General features: G+C 50.3%; 3 protein-coding genes across 3 annotated transcripts; 1 reads left to right on the top strand and 2 right to left on the bottom strand.

Moving 5' to 3' along the window:
- Positions 1 to 14: 14 nt before the first annotated feature.
- On the bottom strand, positions 15 to 5,534 carry Izumo1 (izumo sperm-oocyte fusion 1). Its single transcript, XM_052712655.1, has 9 exons — positions 4,755 to 5,534; positions 4,180 to 4,254; positions 3,018 to 3,104; positions 2,539 to 2,559; positions 2,193 to 2,273; positions 1,980 to 2,080; positions 1,491 to 1,644; positions 956 to 1,163; positions 15 to 432 (listed from the first exon to the last, which is right to left on the bottom strand). Exons 1-9 carry the CDS (start codon positions 4,987 to 4,989, stop codon positions 231 to 233), a joined length of 1,164 nt encoding a protein of 387 aa, XP_052568615.1. The 5' UTR covers positions 4,990 to 5,534; the 3' UTR covers positions 15 to 230.
- A 1,173-nt stretch (positions 5,535 to 6,707) lies between these two features.
- Fut1 (fucosyltransferase 1 (H blood group)) lies at positions 6,708 to 11,519 on the bottom strand. Its single transcript, XM_052763023.1, has one exon. It carries the CDS (start codon positions 9,198 to 9,200, stop codon positions 8,067 to 8,069), a length of 1,134 nt encoding a protein of 377 aa, XP_052618983.1. The 5' UTR covers positions 9,201 to 11,519; the 3' UTR covers positions 6,708 to 8,066.
- Positions 11,520 to 11,530: 11 nt separating this feature from the next.
- Positions 11,531 to 13,352, top strand: Fgf21 (fibroblast growth factor 21). The gene is made up of 3 exons (XM_052763024.1): positions 11,531 to 12,387; positions 12,466 to 12,569; positions 13,062 to 13,352. The coding sequence occupies exons 1-3, from the start codon at positions 12,153 to 12,155 to the stop codon at positions 13,350 to 13,352; spliced, it is 630 nt and encodes a 209-aa protein (XP_052618984.1). The 5' UTR covers positions 11,531 to 12,152.
- The last annotated feature ends 9,011 nt before the right edge of the window (positions 13,353 to 22,363 follow it).

The raw sequence follows: 22,363 nt of genomic DNA, 5'->3' as shown, positions 1-22,363 counted from the left end.
AGAGGAAGCCCGGCAGGAAGAGCGGGGAGGGGGCGTCCTGTGAGGAGACCAGGCCTGGGGGAGGAGATGGGGCAGGGCTGACCCTGGCCTATGCCTTGATTCTGGGCCCACCATTCATGGGCCCCCTGCAGAGGGAGGTCCCATGTTCCAGCTGCTCCTCTCTTGGAGCCAGAAGTCAGGACCAGTCCCCAAGAGTAAGTCAGAAACTGAGACAACAGGTCAAATCTTTATTAGCTTTCTGATTCCTCGGCCTTGTCCTCTGTGTCCTCGGCAGCACTGTCACCCTGAGAGGGCTTCGATTCTACCGGTGGGGATGACTCCGGCTGGACAGAGGACCTTTCCTGATCTGACGACTTGAATTCTGCCCTTGAGGATTTCACGTCCAAACTTGAGGTCTTGGATTTACCTCTAGCTTTCCTAAAGTGAAGTACCCTACGGCAGGCCAGGAGTGCGTAGAACCACATTAGATCATGGGTTGAGTGAAGTACACTCTACCTAGACCCCAACAAACCTAACCTAACAGTTTATACAAGCCTTATCCTCCTAAATGAGCCCCAAAGGAAGGTGCTCAGTAGCTTCCGGTCCTCCGCCAGCACTGGATTGTAGGAAGCCCCGCCCTCCACCCAAGCCCAGCCCCCTCCGAATCTTCTCCACAAGGCCCTGTCCTTTCATTGAAGCCTCGTTCATCCGTCCATCCATCCATCCATCCATCCATCCAAGCCCTTGTCCACAATAGAATTGAGATTCTATTCAATCTCCTCTCCTTACCCAAGACTACATCTCCATTCAAATCCTGCCTCTCCCTTCAAGCCCCACTCCTACCCAGGCCCCCCACTCCTCTGTCCAAGCCATGCCCCCTCCCAAAGCCCATCTCTGGTCCAGGCCTCTCCCCTTCATACAAGTCCACTTCATTTAAGCCCCACCCTTCCTCCAAGTTTCCCAGTGGACAGCTCACGTGACAATGATGCTGGCCCCCAGAATGATGAAGCCAAGGATCAACAGTATTAAGAGGCGGTGGTGTTTCGCAGCTCTCGGTGGTTTTGGCTGATTGGCGATTGTAATTACGGGCTCCAGGGTCTCTGCAGTCACCTGTCCGGGGGCCTCCTCCTCCTGGGTTATGATGTTTGGTGCCGGTTTTTCTTCTGCTGTCCTTTGGGGCAGTACTGACAGAGAGCCAAAGGGCAGTCCTGGCAGCAGCTGGTAAAGGCATACCTACCCCACAACTCTAGCCCCCTCTAGAGGGTGGGTGCACCCCAGGAAGTCCAATTGAGAACTTAAGGCAGCCTTTCAGGCAGGAAGCCACACCTCCATGACCAGAAAACACACCTCCAGAGGGAGTCCACACCCCTTAGCAGAGACCCTGGTTATAGCCAAAGCCACACACCCAAAGCAACGAGGCCATTCCCATAGTAAATCGAGTCCCATGGGTGAGGCCACACCTCCAGAGATTCTCCCATCCCGAATGCCGTTTTTCAACACCCCAGACTGACCTACGACACGAAAATGAATAATGGTGGCAGGACCAGAGTTGATGGTCCCCAGCTCGCAGCGGTAGTTGCCGGCATCCTCTGGACCCACCATCGTCTTGGTCAGGTAGGGTTCTTTCCCCTTGGACAGCAAGGTCTCAGAACTGTTCCCCCAAACCTAGACCCAAGCTCAAGGGGTCACAGAGGCCTGGGGGAACTTGGGGACTGGGGGAGTAGAGGGGTGAGAAGGTCACAGGGTCTCGGTGCAGGGAAGGAAGGAATCAGGACTACTGATCTCCCTGATCATGACAGGACACATCATAGACTCCCCTACCTTCCGTGGTGTCCTGGCTAGGATGGGAAAGTCCCTGGTCAGGGCGTGGGATCTCTCTGGGGATCAGTAGAGGACACCTCTAACTGGCCATGAGGGTCGGTTTCAGGGCAGGGGACCCGGGGGCTCACACAAGTCTAACAGACTTAGGGTCAAGGGTCACAGGAGTTGGATGTCCCCACCCTGTAAAAACTGTAATCCGTAAGTCCCTCAGAAGCATGATGCCAACCGAGCTGGCAGTCCAGGACCATGTCTTCCAATCGCGGCACCTCTATCCGGCGCTCTGTGCAAAAGGAGGGGCTGCAGCTACTTCTGGGGGAACCCTGAGGCGGCTGCCTCTCTCCTAAGTCCCCACCCCTCTCACACTAGGCCATTGAGCTGGGTCATGTGCTTACCCCCACAATCCATGGATTTGCGACAGGAGTGGACCTGCTTCTCACACCTATTACACCAGATCAGAGTCTGCAACATCGTGCCTGAAGGGCGAAGGTTAAAGTTGTATTCTCCCACTAAGAGGTGGGGCTAAAAGGAGAATTTGGCAAGGTCAAGGGCTGGGGCAGCTGTTCACATCAAGTGTTAGTGCCCCCACCGAAGCTAAGGAAGGAGCACAACTGGGAACACCACCCACAGCCTAAGAAATCCAAGCTGGAGAGCAGGGGTAGCTCACATGAAGGAGAGTAAAAACCACCCATGGGGGAGGCTCATGGGGCAAGAGGAACAGATGATGCACACTGGACTCACCACATTGGTTGGGACAATAAACTGCCTCCGGAGGGGGAGGGAGGGAGGAAAGAGAAAGAAAAGCAGGTTGGTTTCTGTTTTCAGAAAGGAGTCTTGTGTAGCCCAGGTCGGTCTCAAACTTTCAGTCAATGAGGATGGATGACCTTGGACATTTTATCTCTTGCCTCCACCCACCAAGTCCCATGATCACAGGCTCTTTTTATCTTTCAGCATCTCAGCCAGTAGACCAAGGTTGCCTCAAATTTGGCAATCCACCTGCCTCAGCCTCCCAAGCGCTGGGATTACAGGCTTTGCTACCAAGCTCTGGAGAATCATATTTCTTTCTAAATTAATGGGAGTGGGTGCTGAGCAGAGGTCTGAGGTTTAGGAGCTTTTAGGCACAAAAGGGAAGGGCCTGGGGGAGGTGTTCTTGAGGGCATGGGTGGAGGAGAGGGTTAAGGAAGCCGATGGCTGGGGTTCTGGACTCCCATCTCCCTCACCTTCTTTTTGGAAACGCATAGCAAGGGTGGCAAAAATGTCCTTTTGCAGACGGAGCATCCAGAATAATTCCTTTACAAAGAGCTCTCCTAGGAGGAAGCAGAGCCAGAAAAGGTGCTCCCCGACTCAGGTGAGGTGCAGTAAAACAATCCATATGCTACAGATACTACAAGTGGCTTGACTCACTGTGTAGCTGAGGGTGACCTTGAACACCTGATCTGTCCGTCACTACCTTCAAGCACGCCCCAGCATACCCCACCTCTCATTTATCTCTCCTCTCTGAATCTCATGTGTAGTCCTGGCTGTCCTAGAACTTGCTGTGCAGACCAGGCTGGCCTCAAACTCAAGGATCCGCCTGGCTCTGCCTCCCCAGTGCTGGGATTAAAGGCGTGCGCCGCCGCCGCCGCCGCCGCCGCCGCCGCCGCCGCCGCCGCCACCACCACCACCACCACCAACAGCTCCCTCTCTTTCTTATTGGCTTGAGAGGATGTCACTATGTTGCCCAAGCTGCTCTGGAATCATGGGCTTAAGCAATCCTCCTGCTTCAGCCCCCTGAGTAGCTTTGAGTACAGGGATGCCCCACCTGTCTTCGCTGGCATTCCACACTGTAGCCCTCCAGGGAAGAGCTATATGACAAGCACTAAACACAGGGCTGGGCCACCGAGTTATGAAATACACACCTGTTAATTGTCTTTTTTCTCTTTTTTTTGGAGCTGAGGACCAAACCCAGGGCCTTGAGGTTGCTAGGCAAGCACTCTACCACTGAGCTAAATCCCCAACCCCTCATTTTTTTTTTTTTTTTTTTTTTTTGGTTTTTTGAGACAGGGTTTCTCTGTGTAGTTTTGGTGCCTGTCCTGGATCTCGCTCTGTAGACCAGGCTGGCCTCGTACTCACAGAGATCCGCCTAGCTCTGCCTCCCCGGTGCTGGGATCAAAGGCCACCCCCGCCCGGCTGTTAATTATCCTAATCCTCAAAGCTACTGAGAAAGGGAGATGATTGTAATCTTCCACATTTAGGGCTCAGGAAGTGGCCCAGCCACAGATTCAAGGCCACATGACTAAGACGTGGCAGAGTCAGAAGGGCACTCAAGCAAAGGCTTGAAGCTTTGATCATCATCGGCCTCAATTTCTCAGACGTTCTGGCCTCATCCTCTGGTACGTTTACCTTTTACATCACTATCTGTGATACGTTTCAGATCCTTCAGAAAACTCCAGGATGCCTGTTCCAGTGTGTCCTCATCTGTGTGTGGAAGGCAGATATAGAACACCAGAGTCCAGCTTTTCTGTCTCATTGGCTTGCCACTACATAGAAACTATAATTCCCATGAGGCCATTGGGCAAAGAGAGGCCTGGTTAAAGAGGTAACAGCTTGTTGCCGTCTGGGAATTGTTTTTAATCACAAAACCTTGGTAGAACCAATATTGTAAGCTATGGGGAGGGACTCTATGATTCTGTATCCCAAGACTTTTTCACTTTTTCTTTTTCTTCTTTCTTTCTTTTTTGAGACAAGGTCCCACTAGGTAGCTCTGGCTGTCCTGGAACTACTACATAGACCAGGCTGGCCTTGAACTCACAGAGGTCCACCTGCCTCTGCCTCCCAAGTGCTGGGGTAGAGAAGTGGACCACTACGCCCAGCGACTTTTCCATTCTTAAACTCAGGAAAGCCTGTGTGGGGACTTCTGGCCCCAGCCCTTCCTCTCCCAGGATCCCGTGGTCGGCATCTTGGCCTGCGCTCCTTACCCACGGCCCCCACATAGGTATCCTGATTCAAAGGCAGATCCTTGAAGTCCTTCACTGCCTGCTCCACCCTCTTCATTACGTTTTCATGATGCTCGGGTGCCAGGTGGCCAGGCAGGTAACTCTGCTCCAAAGTCTTTAGCGCAGCCACTACAAACGGGTCACATATGATGCAGGGCCTCGCCGGACACAGGCAGTCGGCCAGAGCCGCCAGCAAGAGTGTAAAACGCGGCCCCATGGAGGCCAGAGCGCCCAGCTCGCCAGCACCGCTAGAGGATCTTCTCACCCCAAAACGAGGGCGGGGTGGACGCTAAACAGAAGCCAGAAACAGTCTTAGAGGATTCCAAATCTCGATATGAGGGGCTTTGGGAAATTCCCAAGTAAAAAGGAGACATAATCAGAGACCCAAAGTGTGAACTCAGACCGTCCCCCAGCCCAGGAAACCTCAAAACTTAGGGTCTTCATTGCATTCCTGCAAACTATTAAACCAGATCCCCAACCTTGCCCCATTCAAACTTCAAACCCATGAGCTAACTCCAAAACTCCCCCACACTCATATAACTCTGAGCCTGTACTGGATCAACATTCAACTCTCAAGCCCTGAAAACCCCGTGACACCATAGACTAGACATTCAGCAGTCAAAACCAGATAAACCATCAAAAGCCGGCGTCGACACTTAGGAAGCTGAGGCAGGAGGAAGTCAAGACCATCGTGGCCTACTTGAGATTGTCTCCAAATTAATTAATTAAATATAAGTAAATAATTTGTCTAGTAAATAACCAACCTGGAAACTAACAAACTAAACAGGTCTTCAGAATAAAAAAATATCCTAAATCCTTGAACTTGAAGGTCCTACAAAAACTTCAGCATGCCTCCAAAGCCATCGCCCAGTTTCTGGGGTACCTGTCGACTCTCCCTCAAGACTGAGACCCCTAACTTTCAGGACACACTCTTCTCAAGCCCCCAGTACCTTAAATAACACTCTTTAACAGCGGCTCTTCAACTTTGTGCCCTCAAGCGCTAATGCTTCGCCTGATACTTTATCAAGACTAAGATTAAGGTTTTTCTTGGAAGACTGGGGAGAAGAATTTAGGGTTTTTTCTACTGGCTCCGAGAGTTACCGGTCGTCCCCTCTTCACAAAACACTCGGGCCACATCCCACGTGGGGGACCCCAATTCCCTTAGAAATATTTCTTAGAACTCTCTTTGGCCCCACCCAGAAGTCCAACTCTAAGTTTGATTGGACTGCAACAAAGCAGGCCCCGCCCGTCCCTCCATGACGTCACAGGGTGGCAGCCCTTCCGTAGAACTTTCCCAGCACCTACGGAATGGAAGCCGCTGACCTGTTCTGGCCTCCTTTCTGGTCTTCATTGCCCCCAAGTTTACGGCAGGACGCCCTCTGGTTGGCTAGAAACCTTGGCATCCAGATAATCAGTCGTGGGAAGTGGCTAGTCTTCTAAACTGGGACTACAACTCCCAGAAGGCATGGGAGCTTCTCTCTTTCTCTATGACCAGTCCCACAGCATGGGAAACGTAGTTCAATAGACATACTCTTGTCGTCTCACCTCAAACCCTGTTAAGGGGAGATCTGGGTCCAAGCTTGGTGACCCACACGTGTAGTCCTAGCACTTGGGAGGCTGAAGCAGGAAGATTGCCACGAATTCCCGGCCAGCCTGGTCTATATACTACGTTCTAGACCAGCCTGGGCTACAGAGACCGTCTCAAGACAAATGCACAAGACAGGTGTGGTGGCCAATACCGAAGTTTCCAGAGAAAGGTACTAAGGGAAAATGGACCACAAACTTAGCAGCAGAGGTTGCCAGATCTGAGTCCGTACAGTATCCATGAGTCATGAATGTGCCCTAGTACACACACACACACACACACACACACACACTCACACATTGTGTTACACATTCACGCATCCAGTACACCAAAAACTTCAGATACATGGATTGCTGATGTGGCTCTTTAATTCACAGCGACCTCTCTCTAGCCTGTACAGGCCGAGTTGGGGAAAGGTACCCAGAAACTCCCTGAGATTAGATTAAACACTATCTGAGGAAACTTCACTCTTGAAAAAGCATCAAGGATACCGGACAGCTCAGTCAAACATCCATCCTTCTTGCTCCGAGCCTGTGCTCCTGCTGGGCCTTAAGCTGGCTTCAGGGGTCTGGAACACCTTCAGACCCTTCACCCTGGGCCTTCTCAAAGCCGGATTTAGTGGCTTTGTGAGCCCAGGGGCACACCCTTGTTTTTTTTTATTTTTATTTATTTATTTATTTAATGCCGAATGCCATTTATTGAAGGAGGGAGGAGGTCTTAAATACAGGCTTACAGCACAATGGGAGAACCCGGAGGGCAGAAGTTTGCTACAATGTTTTACAATCTTGCATCTAAGCTGTTAAAGCCCATTATGCAGGATACACAGACAAGGAACTTCCCTTAAGCATTTAGGAGGGTGGAACCCGGGAGGGAATTAGCATAGGGAGGATATCAAACACCCTTGTTTTCTATAAGCCTGGTCACTTCCAGAAAAAAGACCCCAGGGGACCTGTAGCGTCAGAGAAGAAATCTCCTTGATCCTAAATTCAGGGCTAATCTATTTCTTTAAATTTTCCGCTCTTTTTAAAAAAGTCCCTGGATTTTTAGGAGACCCTGCTCCGGCAAGTGCAGCCCCTCAGCAGTCCCTTCCTCTCCTCTCTCCCATTAGTTTAGCCCATTCACTCTCCCCACCCTAAATAAGTCTGTGAGGTTTCTCTGGGGCCGAGGAGTTGGGCAGAACTCAGGCCTGGTCAGGTCCTCATCTTTCTGACCTGGCGCTAGCTCTTTAAAGGATCTCTCTCATCTCTCCGTGTTTGCAGCAGGGGAGTGGCACGGTGTTTGCATGCACCTTCATTACACTTTCCACTTTCTACAGTGCTGGCGGGACCCACCCTGCAGTGCAGTGTGCTGCGCACGACGCTCGCACGCACGCACGCTCGCACGCACGCACGCACGCACGCACGCACGCGCAGGACCAGGCTCTCACAAACAGCCACCAAGCCCCTTAGGATGGCTCCAGGAACCCAGGAGGCCAGCTCGTGAGTCAGGAGTTTCTTCTCTCCCATAATCCAGAAGTTCTACGAGGGTGAGCTGGGTGGGTGAGGAGAGGACTGTGCCTCACAGGGCTAACTTGGACTTCTCTGGCCATCAGACGACGATGTTCTGTTGTAGAAGGTCTGGAAATGAGCGCTCACCAGCTCCCGCACTACCACAGACACATCCCAAAAGCCACGGGTCTCTAGAGATACAAATGGATGACTCTAGATGGTTCAAACCAATCTTAAAAGACTGTCTAGCTCCCAAGGGTCAACCTGAGCCTGAAGTGGGGACAGGTCTGCGTTAATGCCCACCCACTCGGGAAGGAAGGCAGCCTTAGGCCTGAAGATCTTCAGAAATTCCGAGTCTGGCAGGGTGAAGTTGGCAAGGTAGACAGTGTCTCCACCAGCTAAGTAGGCGGCCCAGAAGCCAAAGGTACCAATCGTCATGATGGTGTGGTTGCATTGTGTAAGCAGTGCAAAATCTTTCCCCGGCGTACTCTCTTGTCCATTGCCAGCGAAGACTACGTCCCCGCGGGACGCATCAATATTCTCCAAACACCATTTCATGCCGTTACTGGTGACCACAAAGATGGGGTCTTTGTGTCGGGCCCGGAACCAGTCCATGGCTTTCTGGAGGTAAGCTTGATCACCCACCACACCTTTCCAACGATTGGGCATCACTTCCAGATAGTCCCCACGACGCACATGGACACCCACAAAGGTGTGAGGGCGGATGCCCGAGGGGCCTAGACGGAGCCCACTCAACAGGTGCTGGGCACCTTCCCGAAGGTGGTCATGCAGGGTGAACTCCCTGCGGATCTGTTCCCGGAGGTGGTGGAAAAAGGTCCAAGAGCAAGGGAAACCGGACAGCTTGAGAAAGGGGTCCTCCAGGTGGGAGTACTCCTCTGACATCCAGTCATGTAAGACTAAATGCTGCCAAGGCGTGAGGCTGTCCACCTCAGGGTCCAGCACGGGCAGGGAGATGCGGAACACAGGGGCCAGAGTGGCATGCATCTCGGGATGGATGAAAGCTTGGCGGCCATTGAGCTGTGCCAGGGCCAGGAGTGTGGCATACTGCCCCATCTGGTTACCGAACCTGCCTCCTGGGGAGATGGTCCAAGTCCCAGAGAGAGAGGAGAACTGTCCGGGACAGGAAGGGGAGGCATTGACTGTCTGCAATGGGTGGGGCAGGCATACCATGGCCACCTGGGACTTCAGCAGCTGGTAGTCTGGACACAGGAGAGAGAGAGTTAGCTCATTTCGAAAGAAGTTTCCTCCATGCAGGTGGAAAAAGAAGGAGCCGGTGGAGAGCACACAGACCAGCAAGAAGGCCAGGCAGAGCTGCCTCCGGCTGGGGGTCCACATGGCTGTAAGAAGGAAAGGTGGATTAGAAGGCACACAGTGGGAGCTGCAGAGTCTGGGACTCCTCTGGCTCTGGGAGCTAAAGTGAGCAACTCCCGGGTCAGAAGTTGAGAGCCATTTAATCCAGGGTGGTAAAGCTTTACATCTCTAGGGATGGGGTCAGGAGACATGTGAATGTTGCCTGCTGGGAACATCACATCTCAACTACTTTCTCGGGTGCTCCTATGTGGAAGGGGCACATTCGACCTCCACAGGCCAGGGGGAGCCCAGGTAAGGAGGAGGATTTTAAAATTGCGAAAGCAAGCCCCTGGATGTCGTATAACTTTCCCTGTGAGATAGGAATAGATAAATTTATCCCACATAAGGACCAGTTAGTTACATACTAGAGAAACGATTCAACCCAAGTCTGTCAGGTTTGGTAAACACAAAAGCTCGGGTGAATCCAAGGCAGCCGAAAAGCCTACTGCAAGCAGCCCAGTAGGAGCCTTTGAACCCTGGAACTATGAACTGGTTTAGTTTCCTGAGTCAAGAGCCTTGTTGTGGCAGGAGGAAGAGATTCTTAGCGGAAGGTAGGGATTGGAATCCAGGTTTTGAGGAAGACTGGGATAGGGTTAGAGTGGCCTAGGTACCCTCCTCATCCCCAGGGCTCTGGCATGCCCAGTGCGGACTAACCTGAGCTCCTTGCTGGTGGTACAAACGGATTCTTTTAGTCTGAGCTTCCAGTCCCAAAATAGAGCCTTCATCAGCCGCGCTTGGAGGTCAGGAGCCCCGGCTCCGTAGCCCTCCCCTCTAGGCTTCCTTCCTGCAACTGACTGAGAAGGCTGAGGGCTTGGAGACCCGTTGGGAGACAGAGAAAGAGAGAGAGAAAGGCACGGTTGGAAGGTGCGCAGCCTCCGCCCTCCGGCCCGGCAGGTAGCAGGAGGCGGAGCCGCGTTCTCCTGGGCGCCTCACCGATCGATCGCTCAGGTGCGGGAGGCACAACGCCCTGTCCTCCGCCCAGGTGCATGGGCGCCGCGCCCCTTGCCCCTTCCTCTCCGATCCCTGACGCCACGAAGGGCAGCCCAATTGGTCCCCAGAAGTTGCCACCCCCTCGGCATGGACCCGGGGAGTAGCGCCCGGCTGCAAGGCTGAACCCGGGAACTCCGGCCCCACGCGCCTTTCCTTCTCCGGTGCCGAGACTTAGCGTCTGCTCCCCTTACCTGGGTACTCTGCGAGTAGGCACGTCCCAGTGGAGCAAGGTCTGGACACCCGCCACCTCCTCCAACCACTCCAGCTGCACCCTCCCAGGAGGATGGAGAACCTGTTTGCCAGCTGCCACAACCCAAGCACCAGCCTCTCTGCCTGTAGTCGGGTACACATCAGCCAGTCTTCGCCCCAAATCCCCTCTTCGGAGCGATCCTAAAGCCTGGAGTCCAAGCTGTTACTTTCTAGACTGGCAAATGGAGCATGTAACTTTTTCTGACTAGGAAGAGGTGGACTGGGTTGTCTAACTTTCTGGGCAAGCAGGTGGCGTGGCTGGGGACAAAGGCCTTAGCTCTCCTGGTGTCCTGAGCCTTTAATTATGCAGAGTCGGCCCTACAGCCTCGCCTTACCTGAGCATTGACACCTTACAAAGACTCAGGAATTCCACTTGGCTGGTCCAAGATTAGATCATTTCTCCAGGCTATCGAAGCTCAGGCCGGCCTCAGACCTGAAGGTCCATTGCCCAGCCTCCTTTCTCCCTTAGACACTCCCTCAGTCCCAAGGGCCCATGCTCAGGCTTCTTCCTTCAAACCCAGGGATTTGCCCCAGCATGCCTTTGGCTGCAAGAAATCATCCAGCTCTTCGCCCTCACAGATCCTGGCTCGGTGGGAAAGAGACTGACCCCACCCATCCCCCAGGGCATCTGGGGAGCACCAGTGCTGGACCGTCTCTGGTGAAAGAAGCTTTATGATTGCATCAGGGAGGCCGGCAGTTGAGCACAGCATCTGAGTGCTGAGCAGGGGCTGCTGAGGGTGAGTGGCCTGGGGCCAGCTGGGAGACTTCCACCTGTAGACTCCTCTGTCACACAGCTGGTTTCCCGGTGATTAAAGAAAGACTCAGACCCCCCAACACCCCTTGAACCTTGACATTCAAATAGGTTGGACTACACAATTCAGTTCTTACACAGAATGTCTGAGGCCCAGGGCTCCTTCTTTGTACCCAGGAGCCAGATGACCCCAGCCTCCTCCCTGAGACCCAGGAACACAGACCCCAGCCTCTTCCCTCAGACCCAGGAGCCAGATGACCCCAGTCTCTTCCCTCAGACCCAGGAGCCAGACCCCAGCCTCTTCCTTCAGTCCCAGGAGCCAGATTCCAGCCTCCTCCCTCAGACCCAGGAACACAGACCCCAGCCTCCTCCCTCCTCCCCGAGACCCAGGAATACAGACCCCAGCCTCCTCCCTGAGACCCAGGAACCAGACCCCAGCCTCCTCCCTCAGACCCAGGAACACAGACCCCAGCCTCTTCCCTCAGACCCAGGAACCAGACCCCAGCCTTCTCCTTCAGACCCAGGAGCCAGACCCCAGCCTCCTCCCTCAGACCCAGGAGTCAGACCCTAGCACTCTTCCTTGAGACTCAGGGGTCCATGCCTAGTCCTTTTCCTTCAGACCCCTGTTGGAAAGACCACCCCCCCTCCATTGCATCATCCGTCCAGGCTGCCCTGGCCACGGTGGAATTCAGGTTTCTGCCAAGTGTGTCAAATATCACGCGTCAGGAGTGGGGAGGGCACGTGGGCGGGCCTGTCTGGGTATAAATTCTGGGACTTCTGCATTCACCACACAGCCTTAGTATCTTGTCAGCTGGGGATTCCACGGGAGACATAGACTTTCACTTTGCCTGAGCCCCGGTCTGAACCTGCATCTGCTTTGCTGGGGCCAGACAACCGCTCACAGACGCTTGCTTGCCGGGGGCTCTTGGTAGAGAAGTGCACCATTGATGGACTGGATGAAATCTCGAGTTGGGGTCCTGGGACTGCGGGTCCCTCTGCTGGCTGTCTTCCTCCTGGGGGTCTGCCAGGCACACCCCATCCCCGACTCCAGCCCCCTCCTCCAGTTTGGGGGTCAAGTCCGGCAGAGGCACCTCTACACAGATGACGACCAGGACACTGAAGCCCACCTGGAGATCAGGGAGGATGGCACAGTGGTCGGCGCCACACACCGCAGCCCAGAAAGTGAGTCTGGTGAGAGGACTGGGGTCCTGGGTCCTCCCAGGTGTAGACGGACCCTGAATGTCTTTGTTTTGCCCACAGGTCTCCTGGAGCTCAAAGCCTTGAAGCCAGGGGTGATTCAAATATTGGGAATCAAGGCTTCTAGGTTTCTTTGCCAACAGCCCGATGGAACCCTGTATGGATCGGTGAGTCCCATTCTGTGGTCCTCTCTCAGAGCTGTGTTCTCCCTTGGCCATGGTCCTGTTGTCTGTGTTTGCAAAGGGAGAAAACTAGGCCCAGGTAGGTCACCGAGTCCTGGTGTAAAATGAAGGGCAGACTGGCCCTCGGAGAGGCCAGGTGTCAGGACTGTAACCCTGTACGTGACCACGTGAACTCTCACAGGTTCTGCTCCTGCTGACAGTAGGGCTGTCTAGTACCCATTACCAATAAGTGATATGATGGAAGGTGGTGGGCAGACTGCCAGCCTAGGTACAGAAAAATTGAGGGAGGAGCCTGGGCCTGAGCCTGCTAGTCTGCAGATAGAGAGGGCTGGGGACGGAACCCCAGGTGTGAGGGGAGTTGGCCCAGGTCTGGACCCCGGGTCTGAGAGAGGAGTCTGGGGCTGGACCCTTGCTTGGGTCAGGGCTTGGCAAATGGAAATGTACTGTGGGTCATTGACTCTTTCCTTTGTCCTCCAGCCTCTCTTTGATCCGGAGGCCTGCAGCTTCAGGGAGCTGCTCCTTGAGGATGGATACAATGTGTACCAGTCCGAAGCCCATGGCCTGCCCCTGCGCCTGCCCCAGAGAGACTCTTCAAACCAGGACCCAGCATCCTGGGGACCTGTGCGCTTCCTGCCTGTACCAGGCCTGTTTCACCAGCCCCAGGAACTTCCAGGGTTCCTGGCGCCAGAGCCCCCAGATGTGGGCTCCTCTGATCCACTGAGCATGGTGGGGCCTTTGCAGGGCCGAAGCCCCAGCTATGCTTCCTGAATCTTCCTGATTCAGGGGATGTATCATTTTGGGTTTCTTCTTATTTATTATGGGTATTTATCTTATTTATTTATTTTAAATTTTTTCTTACTTGGGATAATAAACAAAGAGTCTGAAAGAAAACTGTGTGTTTAAGAAGAACTGAAATGAGTTTCTTTGACTGTGAGACCCTTGAGGTACCACCCCACATTAGGCACCATCTTCCACTCTGATAAAGCATTCCTGGTCACCCCACAGTCTCATGAGAGAGGTAGATTTTGATAATACTCTATGTTTTTACACTATTGTCATTTGTGGGGGGGGAGGATGTGCCACAGCGTGTGTGTGTTATAGGTCAGAAGACAACTTTCTTTTTTTTTTTTTTTTTGGTTTTTCGAGACAGAGTTTCTCTGTGTAGCTTTGCGCCTTTCCTGGAACTCACTTTATAGACCAGGCTGGCCTCGAACTCACAGAGATCTGCCTGGCTCTGCCTCCCGAGTGCTGGGATTAAAGGCGTGAGCCACCACCGCCCGGCCAGAGGACAACTTTCAAGAGTCCTCACCAGCTGCCGGGCGGTGGTGGTACACTTTAATCCCAGCACTTGGGAGGCAGAGGCAGGCAGATAGATCTGTGTTCGAGGTCAGCCTGGGCTACAGATCGAATTCTGAGAAGGTCAGGCTACACAGACAAACTCTGTCCCCAAACAAAAACAAACAAAAACCGAGTCAGTTCTCGTCTCCCGCCATGGAGGTTCTGGTGGTTCTCACTCAGCATCAGGCTTGGCACCAAGTGCCTTGACCAGCCAAGCCAGCTCAGTGGCCCCAAAGTGCTTAAAAACTCCTCCTCCTCATAATCTTAGGGCCTATGATGGCTTTTTTTTCCCCTTTTTCTTTCTTTTTTTTTTGAGTCAGGATCTTACTGTGTAGCCCTGGCTACTCTGTAACTCACAATGTAGACAGTTCTGACTTCAAAATCACACTGATCTACCTGCCTCTGCTTCCCTAGTGCTGGGATTAATAATGGGCACAATCATACCCAACTCCTCTTTCTAGATAAAGTCACATCCACAGTAGCTGAGGTTAGGTCTCTTTTTTAAGGATCATATCCATTTTTTGTTTCCAGTACTGAAGATGGAATCATAGGCCTTGTTCCTGCTAGGCAAGGACTCAATTATAGTACCACACCCTCAGCCCCTCACTGGGGAATTCTAGGCAGGAGCTCTACTGTTCTGTCACACCTAGGCTTTCCATTAAGTTTGTATTTTGAGATGGAATCTCACTAAGCTGCCCATGCTAGCTAGCCTTGCGCGTGTGAACCTCCTGCCTCAGACTCTTGAGTGAGAGAACAGACTTGGACCATCAGTCTTAGCTCTATAGCAGTATTGACTAAGCTCATACAACAATGTCATAAAATACAGTAGTGATCATCCAGCCATGAGGCACATAATGGCTGGTGGCCTAAGGAGCAAGAGACAGCCTTACCCTCGCTCGCTCTACCCAGTTCTTTATGTCATAGAACTATTAAATTCTATCCTGGCAAAATACACATCGTCTACCTGGGCGTGGTGATGCATGACTTTAATCCCAGCACTCAAGAGGTAGAGACAGTTGTATCTCTGTGAGTTTGAGACCAATCTGGTCTACATGGTGAAATTCCAGGTCAGCCAGGGCTACATCGTGAGATCTGTATAAAAAAACAGAGAAAGGAAGGAAGGAAGGAAGGAAGGGAGAGAGAGGGAGGGAGGGAGAGAGAGAAAGAGAGAGAGAGAGAGAGAGAGAGAGAGAGAGAGAGAGAGAGAGAGAGAGAGAGAAAGACTGGGTGGTGGTGCTTGCCTTTAATCTTAGCACTCGGGAGGCAGAGGCAGGTGGATCTTTGTGAGTTTGAGGCCAGCCTGGTCTACAGAGCAAGATCCAGGAAAGGCATGAAGCTACACAGAGAAACCCTGTCTCGAAAAACCAAAAAAAAAAAAAAAGAAAAGAAAGAAAGAAAAGCCAAAACAACAACAACAAAACCCCCAAAAAAACCCAAACACTTAAGCATAAAATTTACCATGTTAACCCTAAGCGTACAGTTAGAAGTAGTGAGTAAATTCATATTGTTGTTTAATCTAACTCTTTATTTGTTTTTGAGGCAGGTTCTCAATGTGTGGTTCAGGCTGCCTGGAACTCACAACCCTCCTACCTCAGCCTCCTGAGTGCTGAGGTTATAGTTGTGAGCCTTCCAAACATGGCGTACATTCTATCTTCAGAACTTTTCTTCTTTTTTGCTTTTGTTGTTAGAGACAGAGTCTTATCAAATAGCAGAAGCTGGCCTTGAACTCCCAGCAATCCTCCTGCCCCAGCCCCTAGCACTTTAGAGTGCTAAGATTACAGACATGTGCTACCACTGAAGGCAAGCAGGAGCAATGTCTGCGGAGTAATGACTCCTCATTCCTTTCCTGAAAATTCTGGGCCAGTTTTCCCAGCACCATTTGTTGGAAAGATTGTAGGGAAACTTTTTCACGTCTGACTAGAGTTTTGTGTGTAGACAAGAAAGAGCCATGCCTGTTTGGGTTTTGTTAATGATCAATTAACTTTTAAAGAATTAACTTTCCTGTCAACAGTCCACCGCCAAGCTTCCACAACTAAAAATAGCAAGCCAAGAATTTCACAATTTTTATTTTCTTCAAATATTTGAACATTGTAAGTATAATCAAGGGACTTCTGGGCTGGAAATGTGGCTCAGTCCGTAGAGTGCTAATGTAGCATGCACTGAGTATCATCAGCACTACTTAAACTGGGGGTGGTGATTCCTGGGAGGTGAAGGCAAGGCAAGAGGACCCAGAGTTCTAGGTCATGCTCAGCTGAGTAAGTTCAGGGCCAGCCTGGGGAAGGGAGCGGCATGTTACTTCACAGCATGCATTTAAAGGTCAGAGGACAAGAGTCAGTTCTCTCCTTCTACTATGAGTCCTGATGATCAAATTCAGGTTGTCAGGTTTGGCAGCAAACACCTTTCCCCGCTGAGCCCTATCGCTAGCCCTGTGTGTCTTTTAACTTCTTTGAAAGGTTTGTTTTATTTTTATTTATGGTTATGTGCACATTGTACAGGTGCCTCTGAGGCTGGGAAAGGGTATCAAAGGGAACTCCCCTGAAGATGGAGGTCCAGGTGACTGTGAGCCACTGGACACTGGTGTTGAGAACTAAATCACATTCCCTGGCAAGAGCAGCAATGCTGTTCCCCGAACCAGCCCTGTAGCCCCACCATTTTGTTTTTGTTTTGGAGACAGGACTCTTGCAGCCCAGGTTAGCCTTGAACTTGCTAAAAGGTCTTACATTCCAGAGCCTCCTGTACCCAACTTGCACATGCTGGGATCAGTTATAGGTGTGTATCACACCTTGTCTGGTTTCTATAGTGCTGCAGAAGGAACTGAGGGCTTCAGGCACGACAGATGAGCACTCGAGCAACATCTTCAGGCCAAATGAAGCTGTGTGGAGCTCCTTGACCCCTCCTGCCATGGGAGGACAGGGGTTACTGCTGTGAGCGAAACCACACTCAAGACTTGGAATCTACTACACTTCCATCTTCCTTTGGCTGATCCGTTAACATATCAGTCTGAGTCTGGAGCCTGAGGCAGAAAGATCAGGAGTTGGAGGCTAGCACACCGAGACCAAGCAAGCAAGGGAGAAGGAACCAAGCAGCCAGGGCAAGGCACGCACTGTGGGTGTTGGTTTCCTCCTCCTGCTCTGTCCTGGGGCTGTCCTCAGTACTGATTCCACAAATCATTCTTGGATGTACCTGCTTCCTTTTGATTCCTACCTGGTCTCTTTCCATCTCTTCTCCCACAAAATGCTACAGTGAATAAACTTGAAAATATTTACTGTGGCTGGGTAATGGTGGCACATGCCTTTAATTCCAGCGCTTGGGAAGCAGGCAGATCTCTGAGTTCCAGGCCAGCCTGGTCTACAGATGAGTTCCAGGACAGCCAGGGCTCCATAGAGAAACCATGTCACAAAAAAAAAAAAAAAAAAAAAAAAAAAAAAAAGAATTACTGTGATGTAAGTCTCCCACAAGGGATGGACAAAGGCTAAACTAATTGTCAGCATGATGTCAAACTGGCCTCTAAAATCTTGTTAGCTTTAGACTCTTACCTGCAACCCAGGCATTCATTTCCACACAAGGCACGTAATCAGACTCTGGGACCTTTGTCTAGCTGATAAGTTGATGGTGACAGGAAGCGTGGTCTCAGTATGCATTTCTGTTTATAAATCAGAGAGCATATTTACTCACAGATTTATAAGACACCTGGGGTTGGGGGTGTGGCATAGAAGTAGAGCCCCTGCCTAGAATACCCACCCCAAGTGAGGGGTTGGGGTATTGCTCAGTAATAGGGGGTTTGCCTAGAATGATTAAGGTCTTGATTTCCAATTCCAGCAAACACAAAAACAAAACAAAAAACAACCTGTATAATTGTTGCGATAGACTGGGGGTGTTGGGGTGGCACATGCTTTTAATCCCAGCACTTGGGAGGCAGGGGCAGTCGGGACTCTGTGAGTTCAAGGTCAACATGGTCTACAGAGCAAATTACAGGACAGCCAGGGCTACACAGAGAAATTGCCTCGTGAAACCAAACAGAACGAAGTTGTGATGGATTGAATGAGAAAGGCTCCCCACAGGATGTGTGTTTGAACACCTGGTCCCCAGCTGGTGGTGCTGCTGCTGTTTAGGGAGGCTCTGTGAGCCTGTAGGAAGTAGAGCATTTCTGTGTGGATGAAATGTGACCAGCCAGCTCCCTGCTCCTACTACCATGATGGACTCCATCCTTGTGGAAGGGTAAGCTGAAAGAAATCCTTTCTTCCTTAGTTTTTTGGTTTTGTTTTTTGTTTTTTTGTAAAGGTACTTTATCATAGAAATAGAAAACTAATACAGATGTGTATGCATATCTAATGATTATCACACATGTGTTGTAGCAGGCTTTCTTTTGGGCCACCAAGCAGCTCCCAAATCATGACACTGAGACTTATTAGTTATGAATGTTCAACCTTATCTTATGCCTGCCCTGCTAGCTCTTATAACTTATTTTAACCTTTTTCCTTGGGACTTTTTACCTTTCTTTCATTCTGTATGTCCTACTCTGTGTCTGTCTGTCTGGTGGCTGCCTGGCTGACTGGCCCCGGGTGTCTTCCTGTCTTTCTCCCTCATTCTCTCAAGCCCATATTCCTCCTCCTACTTATTCTCTCTGCCTGCCAGGCCTGCCTATCCCTCCTCTGCCTAGCTATTGGCCGTTCAGATTTTTATTAGGGAGATAAGGGAGATCTATATATAATTATAATAATTATTTGAAAGCCGGGCGGTGGTGGCGCACGCCTTTAATCCCAGCACTCGGGAGGCAGAGCCAGGCGGATCTCTGTGAGTTCGAGGCCAGCCTGGGCTACCAAGTGAGTCCCAGGAAAGGCGCAAAGCTACACAGAGAAACCCTGTCTCGAAAAACCAAAAAAAAAAAAAAAAAAAAAAAAAAAAAAAAAAAAAATTATTTGATAAGGGAGACAAGGTGAAACCAACACGTCTTTACATAGAGTAATATTCCGCAGCAATGTGTAAATTCTCTTCCCTGGTGCCTTCACATACTCATGTAATGTCCAGACACAGCACTCCGAGCTTCCTCACTCTGGTGTGAATGGCACAGGTGAATACACATAAACCCAAAACGAATGCCACAGCTTTCACACGCTTTGTGATGTACAGGTTCAAGTATCTGGTCCTCAATTTTCTTTTTTTCTTTTTTATTTTTTTGAGACAGGATCTCTCTGTGTATCCCTGGCTGTCCTAGAACTCGCTCTGTAGATTAGGCTGGCCTCGAACTCACAGATCCTCCTGCCTCTGCCTCCTGAGTACTGGGATTAAAGGCGTGCACCACCACCGCCGGGCTAAAATTTCTATTCTTGCCAGTCGGCGGTGGCGCACGCCTTTAATCCCAGCACTCGGGAGGCAGAGGCAGGCGGATCTCTGTGAGTTCAAGGCCAGTCTGGGCTACAGAGTGAGTTCCAGGAAAGGCGCAAAGCTACACAGAGAAACCCTGTCTCGAAAAACCAAAAAAAAAAAAAAAATTCTATTCTTTACAGAGTAACTTGGCAGAAGGAAACATGGGCAGCTGCCACCAAACCTTGTGACAAAATCAGATTTGACAGAGGAGTGAACACAAGAGTTTGCTGAGTCACAGGATAAACAAAATGTCATGTTGGTGATTCTGTTGCCAAAGGATCTGGTTATGAGGGAACATCAAGATCGCACATATCTGGGGGATAGTAACAGGCCTTTGACCTTCGTGTGTCAAGGTCCAGAGAGAAAACACAATGGCTGCCATGGAAGGACAGATTTGTCCTCTTTTGTCCTGACTTCATTATGTAGCCCAGGTGAGTCCAACCATGTCTGGTCTCGGGTTTTATATACAAAACAGGCCAGTAGATACTGCTAATGAAATGTTTTATGTTATGTTTTAATGTTTTCAAAACTATGAAACTAGTGGGGGTGGGGTAGCGAGATGGCTCAGCAATGGTAAAGGTCCGCAGTGGCGCACGCCTTCAATCCCAGCACTCGGGAGGCACAAGCCGGCAGATCTCTGTGAGTTCGAGGCCAGCCTGGGCTACAGAGTGAGTTCCAGGACAGGCTCCAAAGCCATACAGTGAAACCCTGTCCAAAACCAAAAAACCAAAAAGAAAAGAAAAGAACTGCTGTAGGTTGTCTGACTTCCATCTGTGTGCTGTGGCTTCCCATGGCCAACACACACACACACACACACACACACACACACACACACACACACACACACAAACACACACACACACACACACATACACACACACACACGCATAAAAAAAAAAGCTAGAGGGGCTGGAGAGATGGCTCAGAGGTTAAGAGCACTGGCTGCTCTTCCAGAGGTCCTGAGTTCAATTCCCAGCAACCACATGGTGGTTCACAACCATCTATAATAAGATCTGGTGCCCTCTTTGCATGTGTATACATAATAAATAAATAAATCTTAAAAAAAATAAGCTAGAGAGATTGCTCAATATTTAAGAATTCCATCTACAGGCCATCTAACGCCATCTTCTGGCTTCTATAGACATTATACTCACATGTGTGTTTACCACACATACACACACACTAAAAATAAAAAGGAACTGGACATGGTGGTATATAATATTCTTTTTTTTAATTTAATTTAATTTTTTTTTTTTTTTGGTTTTTCGAGACAGGGTTTCTCTGTGTAGCTTTGCGCCTTTCCTGGAACTCGCTTTGGAGACCAGGCTGGCCTCGAACTTACAGAGATCCGCCTGGCTCTGCCTCCCGAGTGCTGGGATTAAAGGCGTGCGCCACCACCGCCCAGCATATTCTTAATCCTAGCAATCAGACTACTGAGACAGGAGGACAGCTAATTTGAATCCAACATGGGATTCCTAGCAAGACTATGTCTCAAAATATGAAGAACCAGTGAAGTGGCGGTCAATAAAAGCACTTGTGGAAATCTACCAACATGGAGCTCAGGGGGAAGACGGGAGCTAACACCATACAGATGCCTCTGACCTCCACGTTCCTGCCAGGGTGCATACATGCATTCAGACTTTTTGTTTTGTTTTTGTTTTTTGAGACAGAGTCTCACTTTGTAGCACTTGGTAGTCTGGAATTTACTATGTAGACCAGATGGCCTTAAATTCACAGTGATCCACTGCTTCTCCCTCTTTGATCTGAGCCTCATGCCCAGCCCTTGTATCCATTTTTTTTTTTTTTTTTTTTTTTTTTTGGTTTTTCGAGACAGGCTTTCTCTGTAGCTTTGGAGCCTATCCTGGACTAGCTCTGCAGACCAGGCTGGCCTCGAACTCACAGAGATCCACTTGCCTCTGCCTCCCGAGTGCTGGGATTACAGGCGTGCGCCACCACCGCCCGGTCCTTGTATCCATTTTTATTCCACCCTGGAGGGCTGGTGACACCTCCTACAATGTACATGCTGTGCAAATAGTTCTTGAACTCTTGTTTAGGGAAACAGTTATATGTTGAGTGCACATACAATTTGATTCCAACTTGTTTTAGAAATCAAAGGAAAGTTTATGAGTACATTGTGAAGAGACATACATATATCCAAATATCTAATGTTGTGGACTATTACTTTAACAATGTAAAGATGTGTTACATTTATTTATGTTGCAGAATGTTACTTTAACGATGTAAAGATGTGTTACATTTGTTTATGCTTCATTTGTTTAAGGATGTAAAGATGTGCTGCTTTGCCTGCCTAAGGCACCTGCTTGGTCTAATAAAAAGCTAAACAGCCAGTAGCTAGGCAGTAGAGGGGAAGGCAGGGCTGGTGGGCAGAGAGACTAAGCAGAAGGAGGAATCTAGGCTTGGAAGAGAAGACAGGACGAAGGAGAAAGAGAGGCAGGCACCAGCCAGAGGGACACGAGGAAGCAGGAAAGTAGGACGTACAGATGAAAGGTTAAAAGTCTCAAGGCAAAACGTAGATGAAGAGAAACTGGTTAAATTAAGTTATAAGAGCTAATGGGACAAGCATAAGATAAGGCTGAGCACTCATAAATAAAAATAATAAGTCTCTGTGCAATGATTTGGGAGCTGATTGGTGGCCCAGAAGAAAGCCTGCTCCATCCACACTATAAGGGCCTGGGGGTGTGGCTCACTGGGGTGTGGCTCACTGGGGTGTGGCTCACTGGGGTGTGGCTCACTGGGGTGTACGGCACTCCAGCTCAGAATCCTCCAGTGGGAGGGGCTAGGGAAGCAATCATTACTGCTTATGCAAGTCTGGGGAAGAAATAGGTAGTGAATCTGGTCAGCTTCAAGTACTTCCTGAGCCTTTTGAGTTGTTTTCTTTCTGAATCTTGAAAAGCCTCCATTGAAGTTCCTGAGTCTTACTTTTTTTCCTCTCAAGATGGAATTTTTGTTTTGTTTTTCTTCTCTCTCTCTCTCTCTCTCTCTCTCTCTCTCTCTCTCTCTCTCTCTCTCTCTCTCTCTGAGACTCTGAGACAGGGTTTCTCTGTGTAGCCTTG

This window comes from Peromyscus californicus, unplaced genomic scaffold (assembly GCF_007827085.1).
Source record: "Peromyscus californicus insignis strain IS unplaced genomic scaffold, ASM782708v3 Scaffold_4__1_contigs__length_199733344, whole genome shotgun sequence".
NCBI classification, from domain to species: domain Eukaryota; kingdom Metazoa; phylum Chordata; class Mammalia; order Rodentia; family Cricetidae; genus Peromyscus; species Peromyscus californicus.
This window is presented reverse-complemented; position numbering and strand designations above follow the sequence as displayed.

Bases quoted from the DNA above. Each gene is read 5' to 3' on its own strand.
- Izumo1 (XM_052712655.1), bottom strand. From the start codon at position 4,989: ATGGGGCCGCGTTTTACACTCTTGCTGGCGGCTCTGGCCGACTGCCTG. The intron at 4,255-4,754 runs GTAAGGAGCGCA...TTCCACACACAG, and splicing joins TACCTATGTGGGGGCCGTGG to ATGAGGACACACTGGAACAG. The intron at 433-955 runs GTGAGCTGTCCA...GGCCTGCCGTAG, and splicing joins GGGGCCAGCATCATTGTCAC to GGTACTTCACTTTAGGAAAG.
- Fut1 (XM_052763023.1), bottom strand. From the start codon at position 9,200: ATGTGGACCCCCAGCCGGAGGCAGCTCTGCCTGGCCTTCTTGCTGGTC.
- Fgf21 (XM_052763024.1), top strand. From the start codon at position 12,153: ATGGACTGGATGAAATCTCGAGTTGGGGTCCTGGGACTGCGGGTCCCT. The intron at 12,388-12,465 runs GTGAGTCTGGTG...TTTTGCCCACAG, and splicing joins CACACACCGCAGCCCAGAAA to GTCTCCTGGAGCTCAAAGCC. The intron at 12,570-13,061 runs GTGAGTCCCATT...TTTGTCCTCCAG, and splicing joins ATGGAACCCTGTATGGATCG to CCTCTCTTTGATCCGGAGGC.